We start from the raw sequence: 14,008 nt of genomic DNA on the forward strand, positions 1-14,008 counted from the left end.
GCTAGCTTCCATCTCGATTCCCCTTACCTGTCTGATGTCATGGCCTGCAGCCCAACTGTGGGCACAGTTCAGGGGTTTCCCCATCGAGTCCTGGGCCTCATGTCCACCAGCCACGGCGGACACGATGGATAACTGGGGTTCTAGGGAAGGCGGGAGGCATGCAGCCACATGCCACACTGGGATCCACCCTTCTTCCCTGCCCTCGGCCTGCAACAGCCCTTACTCAGAGAATCTCTTCAGACAGCAACCCACCTGAAGCACCTCCTGGGGCCCCGCCCTCCCACAGTTCCCCCAGCACTGGGCGCAACGTGCACATTCTACCTGATGTTCTGGGAGTTTTATTCTGGGGTGCCCAAACGGAGTTTTCCTTCCCCCATACCCTGAACCCCACTTTTTCTATCCAAGCTTAAGGCCACTCGAAATGCCACCTGATCCCGCTATCTATCTTATACCTCTCTGGCTCCAGCATTGAGAGCTGAAGCTGTGGGTGAGTAGGGTTTCCCCACCTAAGTTAAGAATTAGAGTGAGTTGGGGCTGGCACTGTGGTGCAGCGGGTTAAAGCCCTGGCCTGAAGCGCTGGCAATCCCATATGGGCGCCAGTTCTAGTCCCGGCTGCTTGTCTTCCAATCCAGCTCTCTGCTATGGCCTGGGAAAGCAGTAGAAGATGACCCAAGTCCTTGGGCCCCTGCACCCACGTGGGAGACCCGGAAGAAGCTCCTGGCTTCGGATCGGTGCAGCTCCAGCTGTTGTGGGAGTGAACCAGCAGATGGAAGACCTCTCTCTCTGTCTCTACCTCTCTCTGTAACTCTTTCAAATAAATAAAATAAATCTTTACCAAAAAAAAAAAAAAAAAAGAATTAGTGAGGATCTGACACTTGCAGCTTACATCCCCCATCAAGGAGCAAGAGGCCGTCTCTTACCACGTGCTCAGAAATGGGAGTTTCTGCAGTTCACTTCGCACCATGGAGAAAACCCCAACCAGTGCATGGGTGAGTGGGGAGGACCTACTGGGAATGCCCAGGTTAGCAGAGGCACTGATGAGCGGCCAGAAGCCGCTGCTGGCATCAGCTGAAACGTTTGCAGGTCCTTTGGGCCCTAACCCCACCACTGTCACTGCCCAAAGCCAAGCGGGGTTTCTATCACACCAGCCCCATTGTGAGCGCTCTCCACGCTCTACCCACGCTGACGTGTCCACGTTTCCGAGTGCTGCCTTGTGCAGGTCTCAGAATGAGGGAATGACACAGTGTGCACAGTGCCTCCCTCTCCCGAGATGGGTGAAGAGTCGTCAACGGGGGTGGGGGTGGGGGGGTGGGGAGCCTGGGGTCCTGGAGCACAGCACACACTGCTCAAGACTTTGCTCAGAACTTTCCCCGCACGTAGCAAGTCACCACTCATTAGATTTAAAAATGTTTAAGGCTGGCATGAGTCATTAAGCAAAACCTCCAGAATGTTTCTTTACCAGGAGACGACTGTCTTCAAAATACAACCCAAGTACACACAGCTCTGGAAGCCTTCTAGGTCAGCTCAGTGGATAGATACGTTTTTGAGAAATGTTCAAACATTTCTCAAATAAGGTTTTGGCTGGAATGTTTTGAACTGGTTGCAGGGAAAAAGGTTCAGTGTGCAGCAGCATACAAATAATGTATTTCTAGTATGAAAAGCATCTATAAAAATACCTCTCTAAAAATATCTCCCCTCAAAACGCTCGAATGTTGTTCGGACCTCAGGAATACTGCTTTAAACACCAGAAAGCTGGGAGGCCCACTGCACATCTACAAGTTACTGTGATTAGCAATGCCTGCCAACATCTTTGACTCAGTTTTTTGGGTGTTAGAAGAGGCTAGCAAGTGGTGGAAGTCTGGTCCCGGGCCCTGGCCAGAGGGCAAGTCCACTACAGTGTTGCCACTGACAGGCAATCTCCAGGAACAGGAACATCTGTGAGAAGCCAGACGCCTCTGGGCAGCTTCTGAGTGGACCATCCCCCTCAGCAGTTTCTGGAGGCTCAGACGAGAGACCCCTTGCTAAGTCATAGCCTAGCATCAAAGATGCTGACATCACCACTGTTGAACCCAGGGAATTATTCGAATGCTTTCTTGTTCCAACTCATGCTTTTAGTAGGTTTTGTTGCTGACATTTATTTATTTAAAAAGCAGAGCGACAGAAAGTAGCTTCCATCCGCTGGTTCACTCCCCAAATGCCTGCAGCAGTGAGGATGGGATCAGGGCAACATTAGGAGCCGGAAAAGTCCATCCAGGTCTCCCACACGGGTGGCAAGGACTCAAGCACTTGAGCCATCACTGCTGTCTCCCAGGGGCACCATCAACAGGGAGCCAGAACTGGGAGCAGAGCCAGGACTTGAATCTGGGCACTTGGACATGGGACGCGGGCATCCCAAGAGGTGTCTAAACTGCTAGGCCAAATGTCCACTCCCAATTCTATTGTCACCTATATCCGTTTTATTTTCAAGTTGCCAATTGTCACAAGAATTGCTGTAGTCATTTATTTCGTCGAGCCAGAATACAAGAAGGATTCATGCATTGTATTATGTCTCCCAAATTTCTTTTATTCTACAATGCCCCATCCTTTTTCAAAGTGACACTGACTGAAGGGGCGAGGCAGCTGACGTATGGAGTCACCACACTCCCCACTCATCTCAATGTTGCCTGGTAACGTTGTCTAACTTGTTCCTCTACTCCATTTCCTCGGCTTTCAGCTGGAGATGCTTGCTGAGATTCTGGCTAGCAGCGTTGGCAAGGTGCTGCTGTGTTCTTGGTATCGCCTCATCAGGAAGCACGTAACATGAGCTTGTCCCATTAGTCTCAGTCTGATCATCTGATTGTGGTGCAGAAAGCCATCTACCCATTGCCAACATTGATGCTTTCCTTCTAAATGTGATCCATGGGGAGCCGGTGCTGTGATATAGTGGGTAAAGCTACCACCTGCAGTGCCGGCATCCCATATGGGCACGGGTTCGAGTCCTGGCTGCTCCACTTCTGATCCAGCTCGCTGCTATGGCCTGAGAAAGCAGTAGAAGATGGCCCCATTGCATGAGTCCCTGCACCTGCGTAGGAGACCCAGAAGCTCCTGGCGCTTGGCTTCGGATCGGCTCAGCTCCAAGCATTGTAGCCATTTGGGGAGAGAATCAGCAGACAGAAGACCTCCCTCTCTCTCTCTGTAACTCTGCCTTTCAAATAAATACATAAATAAATCTTAAAAGATACTTAAAAAAAATGATCCATGTGTAACATTTGAGCACAGGGCTAGCATTCTGTTCTTCAACAGCCTTTTACTAGTTTTGCATTAACAGGGCAGGTGCTGTGGCGCAGTGGTTTAAAGCCCTGGCCTGAAGCTTCGGCATCCTATATGGGTGCCGGTTCAAGACCTGGCTGCTCCACTTCCTATTGAGCTCTCTGCTATGGCCTGGGGAAGCAGTGGAAAATGGCCCAAGTCCTCGGGCCCCTGCACCCATGTGGGAGACCCAGAGAAAGCTCTGGATCGGCACAGCTCCAGCCGTTATGGCCATCTGGGGAATGAATCAACGGATGGAGGACCTCTTTCTCTGTCTCTACCTCTCTGTAACTCTTTCAAATAAATAAAATAAATCTTAAAAAGAAAAAAAAAAAAAAAAGATGATCAGTGGTTTCATTGTTCCAGGTTTAAAAACACGGACCCTGGGGCAGGTGTTGTGGTGCAGCGGGTTAAGCCACCAGTTGGGACGCCTGCATCCCTTATGGGAGGGCCTGGTTCAACTCCACTTCTGACCCAGCTATCTACTAACGCTTCTGAAGGGCAGCAGATGACGCCTCAAGTATTTGAGTCATGGTTCCCCATGCAGGAGACTCAGATGAAGTTACTGGCTTCTGGCTTTAACCTGGCCCAGCCCCAGCTGCCACAGGAATTTGGGGAGTGAAGAAGCAGATGGAAGACCTGTCTCTCTGAATAAAGAAAAAGGAAAACCCTGACTGCTCCTATGGTATGCACTGCATGTGGTTTAGTCTCTGGGAGAATGGGCAGACTCTAGGTAAACTTGTCACCAGACTGCTCCCAGTGAGTCCGGAAAGTGTTTGTCAACACTATTTCAGAGGCAGGCGTAGTGGCACAGATTAAACTGCTGCTTGGGACCCCGGCATCTCCTACTGGAGTCCCAGCTGCTCCATTTCCCATCCAGCTCCCTGCTGATGCGCCTGGGAAATCAGTGGAAGATGGCCCAAGCGCTTGGCTCCCTGTCACCCATACAGGAGGTCTGGGGAGTTCCTGGTTCCTGGCTTCAGCTTGGCCAAGCCCCAGTTGTTAAAGTCACTTGGGGAGTGAACCAGCAGATGAAAGCTCTATCATTCTGTCGAATGAAATTAAAAAAAAAAAAAAAAAAAAAAGAAACAAACAAACAAAAAGGCGCTGTGGTGGTAAGAAGCCCTGCTCCAACCTCCCCACTAATGAGAAATCACATGGGAAAACCCGGCATGCAGGCTGGACCTGAAAGGCGGCTCCATCTGTGCCCAGCTTATTGTCTTGTCCGGGCAGGACTCCTGCACCTAGTAGTTAGAAATGCCTTGCTGACACACCTGGATTTTATCAAAACACGTGGGAAACAGATAAGCTGCTGTGCAAAGCACTAAGAGCTGACGCAAAGATGAAAACCGCAAGTCTGACAAAACAGAGACACTCCTACAGACCTAAACGGCACTTGCCTCCTACCATGCACTCAAATCAGATGACCAGACACACGCTGCAGACCATTTTCTCTAAAAAGGCAGGGTGAGGTGCAAAGAATGGAGCACACTGCAAAACTGAGGCAGTATTTCAGGGTTATTTCATTTGACCTGTCTTATAGTTCTGTGAGTGTGGAATTACTTCTGGAGGGAAATTAACACTGAAAAATGAAAAGGGATGGGGAGGGTGTACCCACATCTCGTATCAGTGCCTGGTTAGCGCTGGCTACTTGCTTCCAATCCAGCTTCTTGCGAATACGCACCCTGGGGGCAGCAGATGACGGCTCAAGTACTTGGGTCCCTGCCACCCCTGTGGGAGACCCAGATTAAGTCCTTGGTGTTGCAGGCATGTGCGAAGTGAATCCGCTGATGACGATCTTTCATATGAAATGAAAATAAAAATTTAGATATGAAAAAAAAAGTAAAGGGAGAATGCATTTCACAGATCACAGAGCTATGAACGAGGATCCGGCTTGCTCCGGTTGCCTTCATCCTGGAGAGCTGAGTTTGACAGAACGTTGTTCTGAAGGCTTTAATTACATGTTCAATTCACACATGGTGTAAAACAAGTTTGTGAGCTGGACAGCAGAATGAAGAATCACATAGGGGCCGGTGCTGTGGCATAGCGGGTAAAGCCACTGCCTGCAGTGCCGGCATCCCGTATGAGTAATGGTTCAGGTCCCAGCTGCTCCACTTCCAACCCAGCTCTCTGCTATGGCCTGGGAAAGCAGTAGAAGATGGCCCAAGTCCGTAGGCCCCTGCACCTGTGTGGGAGACCCTGAAGAAGCTCCTGGCTCCTGAATGGCATAGCTCTGGCCGTTGTGGCCAACTGGGGAATCAATCAGCAGATGGAAAACCTCTCTGTGTGTGTAACTATTTCAAATAAATAAATCTTAAAAAAAAAAAAAAAAAAAAAAAGGAGCTCCTGGCTCCTGGCTTTGGATTGGCACAGCTTTGGCCATTGCAGCCATCTGGGGAGTGAACCAACAGATGGAAGACCTCTCTCTCTCTCTCTGTAACCCTACCTTTTAAATAAATAAATAAATCTTTTAAAAAGTGGATTGGTTCAAGTCACAGCTTCCTGCTAATGGCATACCCTGGGAGGTAGAAGGCAATGGCTCAAGTTCTTGGGTCCCTGGCACCCCCATGGAGAACAGGGTGCAGCTCCTGGCTCCTGTTTGGCTCAGTCTTGACTGCTGTAGACATCTGGGGAGTGAACCAAACTTTCAAATAAAGTAAAAATGATAATTACAAAAATCAGAGTTGAACAATACGATGAATTATGAATTTGAAATTTTTTTGCCAAAAACACCAATGGCACAGGTAAACAATGCAGGAAACAGCTTCCTGGGTCTCTATTCTCTGAAAACTCAAGGCTTATCTGTGTGCAAGGACAGTACCCTATGGGCCAACACCCTGAGGTCCAAGGAAGATGTGTATTATACCCGGTGCTGGTCTGCCAACATCTACAGGCTCGAGTTAGGGATTCTCGTGAACCAAAGGACAACTGAAGCAGACTAGAGGAGCAAAGATTCTTCCCCTCCAGGATGTAAGATACTGGGGCTAAGGGTGAGTGTTGTGGCACAGCAGGTTAAGCACTGCTTGGAGTACCTACATCTGATACTGGAGTACCCAGTTCCAGTCCCAGCTCCTTGCTAATGGCCCTGAGAAGGAAGTGGAAGATAGCCAAGTCACTCATGGATGAGTTCCAGGATGGCGTTCTAGGCTGCAGACTAGCAGTTTCTGACATTTTTATTTTAAAGAAATGGAGTTGCCAGGACTGGAACTATATGAGATACTGGCACTGCAGGCAGCGGCTTTACTTTCTGTGGTGTAGTGGGTAAAGCTGCCGCCTGCAGTGCTGGCATTCCGTATGGGCCCCAGTTCAAGTCCCGGCTGCTCCACTTCCGATCCAGCTCTCTGCTATGGCCTGGGAAAGCAGTAGAAGATGACCCAAGTCCTTGGGCCCCTGCATCTACGTGGGAGACCCGGAGGGAGCTCCAGGCTCCTGGCTTAGGATTGGCTGAGCTCTGACCATTGCAGCCACTTGGGGAGTGGAGTAGCGGATGGAAGACTTCTCTCTGCAAATCTGCCTTTCAAATAAATAAGTAAATCTTAAAAAAAAAAAGTGTGGGGGAAGCATAAGTCTACACAAAGATTTTTTTTTTTTAAAAAAGATTTGTTTGTTTACTTGAACGTCAGAATTACATAGAGAGAGAAGGAGTGGCAGAGAGAGGGAGGGAGAGGGAGAGGGAGAGAGGGTGAGAGGGAGAGAGGGGGAGGGGGAGGGAGAGAGGGGGAGGGAGAGGGAGAGAGAGAGAGAGGTCTTCCATCCACTGGTTCACTCCCCAGATGGCCTCAACAGCTAGAGCTGTGCCCATCTGAAGACAGGAGACAGGAGTTTCTTCCGGGTCTCCAACATGGGTGCAGGGGCCCAAGAACTTGGGCCATCTTCCACTACTTTCCCAGGCCATAGCCGAGAGCCGAACCGGAAGTGGAGCAGCCGGGACTTGAACCAATGCCAATATGGGATGCCGGCACTGCAGGCAGCAGCTTTACCTGCTACACCACAGCGCCGGACCCACAAAGATCATTCAAGTACTCTAAAAAAAGCCAACTGCTGACAATCCAAATTTTTTTTAAAAAATTGCTATTAAAGGCTTTATTTTACAAAGTATTTATCTACGGGCAACAGTGGAGACCTTTTCAGCTTTCACATCAACTAGGAGTTAAAACCAGCACACCTGCAGCCCACGTAAACCGGTGGGGCAGCAGAAGGACCCGTGCAGGCCAGGGTAACAAGTATGCAGATGCCATTTATTTGGTCCGTAAGTACAGCATAGTCCTCGTTGGAGTCTTACAAAACATCAAATATAAATAACCTGAAACTGTAACAATACACAAAAATTGGCTTCTTACACAGACATACTAAGCAGTACAAACTGAAAACTTGACTAAATTAACATACTTTTACATTAATATACATAGTGCCAGTTAACATTTAAAAACAAATTTCAATGCATAGCACTTGATACTTCTTTGAATCTGTTTCAGTAAGTTAAGTATATGAAAATGGTTAGATCTAGGCTAAAAATAATTATTCTTCTAGCCAAAAATAAAGGCATAATATTTATAACCAGGTATCAACTTTACTAAACCACAATATTTTTAAACTATTAAATGATACCTAAAGGTATTTACATTAAAAAGGCAACATGCACTGTGTTGTTTCACCTCGTGACTGGTTATGCACACACTTTGTTCAAAGGGTTTTGAAATCTATATTCCTACCTTCAGTATAGCACACTGCAACGTCTCTAACAGTTTTAGCAAAAGGAACGCTTTCAAAGGGGGCGGAGTCATTTTCAAGTCACTGGTGCCAATCTTTCCCCTTTGGAAGAAGGACGTATCGAGTAACCTGGGTCTGCCCAATGACCGAGTCGGAGGGGTTCTTGGTTCAGTCCAGCGCTATCACATCGGCCAGCTCTTCCGGCTCTCCCGTGCGCGACCGCTTTGCACTGACGCTATCTTTCTCATCCAATTTCCTCTTGCGACTTCGCTCTTCTTCGCTGATGTTCGCATTATCTGAAGGGCCTTCTTCATCCGAATCAACTATAAGCACATCATCTTGCTCTTGTGCTTATATCAAAGAAAAAGAAAAGGATGGTTAAACTGTGGGAGTCACTAATGGTTCACCAGTATCTATATAATTAAAAGCTAACTTTTCTAATATATAACAACCTCTACATATTTTACACATTACATTTTTCTATAGTTTTAAATGTTTTATAGAAGCATTTACTTCTTTTCAAATCAAAATAAAAACGTCTTAAACAAGCATTATATAACTCAAAGAAATCATTATGCCTCCTAGATTCTGTGTCCACCTTCTCCAACAGAAAAGCAGAGGGTGCACATCCTAATAACGGTAGTGGTAATAGTAACAACAGATATAGCACTTACAAGGTGCCAGGAACTGTTCTGAGCACTTTGCATATAACAACTCATTTAATCATCACAACAACCCTACAAAGAAGATAACATTATGCATTTTCCAGATAAGGAAACTGAGGTTCAAAGATTGACTTCTTAAGGTCATATAGTAGCACAAGATACAGGATTCAAACCTAGGCACAGGGTTCCACACTTCATGCTCTGAAACCATAACCAAGGTAGTTTTGAATTTCCCCCTCCACAAAAACCAAAGGCAGAACACCCGTCTTATATTGTTATAGCACAGTCTCTTTCTCAAAGGAGGACGACAGGGCGCTCTAGTCTGGGGGGGGGGGGGGTTGCCATCAATCAATAGCCCACAAATTGGGCTATTGGGTCACAATATACCTGATCTCAAAGTCCACTTCCAAAATCTCTGAGGGTATTAGACCCACGAGTAAACATACTCCAGAGGCTGGTGTTTAGCCAGTGGTTAAAAGCTGCCTGTGTCCCATACCAGAGTGGCTGGGTTGAGATCTGGCTGTGGTGCCTGACTCCAGCCTGCTACTAATGCAGACCCTGAGAGGCAGTGGTAAGGCTCCCAGCACCCATGCAGGAGACCTGGAATGAATCCCCAACTGCTACCTTTCACCTGACCCAGCCCAGCCCAGCCCAGTCACTGTGGGCATTTAGGGAGTCAAATAGCACATGGGAACTCCATATTTGCCTCTCTCAAAAAAAATTAAAGAAACAGAAGTTAAAAATTGGTACCCTTTAGTTTCCTGACCAAAGAATGATGGGGAGGAAAAACAGAGTAAACATTCAAATCACACCATAATAAAGAATCAGTTATTTGGAAAAAACACCAAGTACCAGCACTGAAAACCCATGGGAACAGACATTTCAGGTGCACAATGGCTGTGAGGAAACTCAAATGCTAACAGTCTATACTCACCAACCATCTGTTCACTGCAAACAGTCAGATGCACTGATCTGTTGCGCTTAAATAAAGCACATACAAAATCCAAAACTACTTCTTCCTCACTGACTGAACTGACTTTATGTACCAGTAAACTGACAATTTAGCTATAAAATTCAATGAACAAAAAACAACAAAGTGTTTGTATTTTCTGTAAGAATTTCCCCCAGTCTTAAATGTATTCATGGTTTTATAAATTTGTAGCTTCATTACAATAATCCACACCAACCACCACACACGTCTAACAGTGTTATGGATTTCCATGGTACGGTCAACATTCATAGAACTGCCTTGTACATACTCTTGCTAGGTGGGGCCATGACTCACCTGTGGAGGTAGAAGGCTGAGCTCCGTCGTCACTGCCATTGGTTATGCTTTTAGCAGCATCGTCAGCCTGTTTGGGCCCCACTTTTTCTGGGGCATCGCCAACCACTTCAAATTCAACATCCTTTCCTAGGTCTTCACTGGAAAAGAGTCACACACTATGAAACTGAACCACTGCTCCAACTATTCACAAAGCAAAGGAGTGACTCTGAGGTGCCGTTCCTCAAGCTCAAGTATTCGCATTCTGATTTTCAGAGTTAAAATAATAAAAAAAAGATTTCACACGAGATTTTTGTTAATAATTCAAAACTCTAATTCAAATGGTCAAAACCATTCTACCTTCAAATCAGGGAAAGGCTTTTTCAAAAAAAGGCTAAATAATCCTCGTTGATACAGCACAAAACTGAGTCCAACACTGTAGCCCAATGTAACGTCAGACATTATTTCTTCAGTTACTACACCAAAGGGATTCTACTAGGAATCTGACCTTGACCCAGTAACCTGGTGTTTCAGGGCTGTGTAGCATAAGGTTTCTGGGTTCCCCCCCATCTTTACAAGCAGTACCCTGCTTTTGTACATTAGTTCCCAAAAACATGTATGAAAACTCAATGCATGAAAGTCAAACAAAAGACTTACATATTTTAAGGGGGGTTCTGTTCCCAGAGAGCTAAAAAATATGATAAAAAAAAAACAAACCCTAATTATGCCTCCTCTTTTAGACACCAGGTGATATTTCCACTTTTATTTACATGTCCTTTCACTGTCTTTTCTTTCACAACTAAACACAAGCACACCACTTCCACCCAACTGGTGTCCAACAGAGGCCAAATATCACACTGGCAACATTTATCTTTGTCTCCATTGTGTAATTTTTTGAATTTGACTTTTTCGTAATAATCCGTATTTAGTCTTTATCATTTTATGCTTTTTATAAACCAAGTGTAAACTGTAATTCTCTCTAAACAACCACACAGACACTATATACACAATATTGCAGGTGGCAATACTGGCAAACTGGACACATCACTGTGTGTCACTTTAGGGTTTCAATGAGTAAGTACAAAAACACAGTGTGTTCAACAGATGAACATAAAACTGAATTTCTCCCAGATCTTATGTAAAGATTCAGTAAGCATTTGTTATTTTTAAAATGAGTAAGAAGTAAAACCAAGTTTAAAAAAAAAAACATGACTCGAAAACCTGCATGGAATAAATCTTAATATTCTTTTGTTACTGTTGAAGAACCACTAATAAATCTCTTATGGGAAAAAAAACAATTCTCTCTTCTCCTCTAGGAAATCTTAAAAACTTGAAAACTTCACTTCAGTTCAATTATTAAAATGAATTTATCTCTGGTGTTATGGTGTAGTGGGTTAAACCACCACATGCAGTGCCAGCATCCCATATGGGTGCCACTGCTCCGCTTCTGATCCAGCTCCCTGTTAATGTGCCTGGGAAAGCAGAAGATGGCCCAAGCACTTGGGCCCCTGCACCCATGTGGGAGACTCTGATGAAGCTCCTGGCTCCTGGCTTCCACCTGGCCCAGCCTTGACACTGCAGCCATTTGGGGAGAGAAGCAGCAGATGGAAGAGCTCTCTCACTCTCTGTACCTTTGTCTTTCAAACACATAAAAATAAATCTTTAAAAAAAGATAAAAAGACTATTCAAAGGCTTGGACTCTAGGCCTTTCTAATCAGCCACCACTAAGTTATCCTTAAATACATTTTGCTCATCTCTTATTTCTGAAACCATAAATCTTCCTGAAGCTCAAACTTCAGGAAATCAGTGGCCAACTCAAACAAAATATATCATGTGTGTTCCAATGAACAGTGGAGGTGTTGTAAGAAAACATTTTCCCTCTATTTTATTTTAAGTTTGTATATTCAAAATATCCTCACACTTAAAAATATGAATTGCTCCTACCTATGAAGGATGTTGATCAACAAAGTATAGTCCTGAAGAAAGTCATCCGCTTGGAGCCGGCTGCCATTTCTAATGCCAAATTCTGACAACTTCTTGTGATTATTAGCTGGGAAATGTAAAGGGAGAACCTTTAGTGATATCTGCATGGAGGAGTCAGGTTAGTTTTTTAAAAAAAGACAGCAGATAACAAGCTCAATTACTTGAATCCCTGTCACCCATGTGGGAGACATGAATAGAGCTCCAGGCTTCAGGCTTCTGCCTGGCCAGCCCCAGCTGGTGCTGCCATCTGGGAAGCAGATCAGCAGATGGAAGATCTCTTGTCTTTTTCAAATAAAATGAAAAATCAGTAAGCAATAAGCTAACCTCTCCTCAATACGGGCTGAATTATGCACCCCAAAAAAAGTCAGGTTTATATCTAATCACCAGTAACTCAGAATGTGCCTGTTTGCAGAGCCTTCTAAAGAGGTGATTAAATTAGAAGAAGGCTGTGCTGGTGGGTTCTAACCCGACCTGACGCTGTCCCTTCTATCAAGAGGAGATCTGGACACAGAGGTGTCAGGGGTATGCACTCCTGAGGGAAAGGCCACGAGAACACACAGCAAGCCAAGGAGAGAAAAAGCCTCAGGATAAACCAAGCCTGGCAACGTGAAGGGTGAGAAAATAAATCTCTGTGGATGAAGCTGTTCAGGGTGTGCTCCTCATCACGTAACCTAGCAAACTAATACACTAAATAGTAGGCACTCAGGAATTCAGCCCTGTACACTCAACTGTCAAAACTACCTCAAGAGAAGCGAAACTAGACGTTTTAACAACCCTGTCCTAGGGGCTGGCGCTGTGGTGCAGAGGGTTAATGCCCTGGCCTGCGGCACTGGCATCCCACATGGGCATCGGCTCAAGTCCCGGCTGCTCCACTTCTGATCCAGCTCCTGCTAATGTGCCTGGGAAAGCAGCAGAGGATGGCCCAAATCCTTGGTCCCCTGTTCCCATGTGAGAGACCCTGAAGAAGCTCCTGTCATCGGACTGACTCAGTTCCTTCCATTGTGGCCATTTGGGGAGTGAACCAAGACCTCTCTCTTTCAAGTAAATAACCCCCACCCCTAAAAGCCCCTTTCTCATTCAAATCAGGTTAATTCTGGGGTCCTGGAAAAGACAAAAGCATTTTACGGAGTAATCTGAAAAACATTCGACTTCCAAAGAAGTTGTTTGTGATACTTCAATAAACATCTAGAGAATTTTACAACTGAGAAATAAAAGAATGCTTTATTTGAATGGTTTTCAATGAATTAGCAAAGCCTCCCAAAAATAATAATTCCAAAACAGTTTTCTTCCAAATGTCTTTTCTGATTCAACTTAATATTCCCAGTATTTAACAAACAGTTCTTAGAACTCACCTACACTCTAAACCTTTGCCTTAAATGAATTACAAGTATTCCAGTAAAAACCAACTCTTCTAATCTTATGGTACCATTGTTATTCTAGGGCCCTTCTGATTTAGTAATCCATTCTCTACTACTTGTTCAGACTGTCTTACAGCTGTCATCCTCAAGTCTCACACAAAACTGTTTCCTCACCTCACTCTAAATTCATACTCCCTACTCACAACTCAGTCCACTATATGATCTGCCCTGGGAGGGGCACAGATCACATTGTGCTGGCTGATCTGTGACCCCAGTGCCTTGTACATACTGAATGGAGACGAAATGAGGATTCAAAATGTTCACAGAAAATTATTTTTAAAATTCTAACATTTTGGGCCGGCGCCGTGGCTTAATAGGCTAATCCTCCGCCTTGAGGCGCCGGCACACCGGGTTCTAGTCCCGGTTGGGGCGCCGGATTCTATCCCAGTTGCCCCTCTTCCAGGCCAGCTCTCTGCTATGGCCCGGGAAGGCAGTGGAGGATGGCCCAAGTCCTAGGGCCCTGCACCCACATGGGAGACCAGGAGAAGCACCTGGCTCCAAGCTTCGGATCAGCATGATGCGCCGGCCGCAGCGGCCATTGGAGGGTGAACCAACGGCAAAAAGGAAGACCTTTCTCTCTGTCTCTCTCTCTCACTATCCACTCTGCTGGTCAAAAAAAAAAAAAAATTCTAACATTTTGCAATCCTTCTTACATTTCAAATTCGAGTTTCATGTTTAAAGGA

General features: G+C 45.7%; 1 protein-coding gene across 1 annotated transcript in view; it reads right to left on the bottom strand.

Annotated features, from left to right (window-relative positions):
• Positions 1 to 7,505: 7,505 nt before the first annotated feature.
• UBA2 (ubiquitin like modifier activating enzyme 2) overlaps positions 7,506 to 14,008 on the bottom strand; it is a 39,211-nt gene continuing 32,708 nt past the window's right edge. Inside the window, exons 15-17 of the mRNA XM_062175785.1 lie at positions 11,869 to 11,974; positions 9,949 to 10,085; positions 7,506 to 8,348 (exon numbers count right to left, since the gene is read on the bottom strand). Of these exons, the coding sequence (XP_062031769.1) occupies positions 8,167 to 8,348; positions 9,949 to 10,085; positions 11,869 to 11,974 (425 nt within the window). The 3' untranslated portion in view covers positions 7,506 to 8,166. The remainder of the gene's footprint in view (positions 8,349 to 9,948; positions 10,086 to 11,868; positions 11,975 to 14,008) is intronic.

The sequence above is a fragment of the Lepus europaeus genome, chromosome 19 (assembly GCF_033115175.1).
Source record: "Lepus europaeus isolate LE1 chromosome 19, mLepTim1.pri, whole genome shotgun sequence".
NCBI classification, from domain to species: Eukaryota; Metazoa; Chordata; class Mammalia; order Lagomorpha; family Leporidae; genus Lepus; species Lepus europaeus.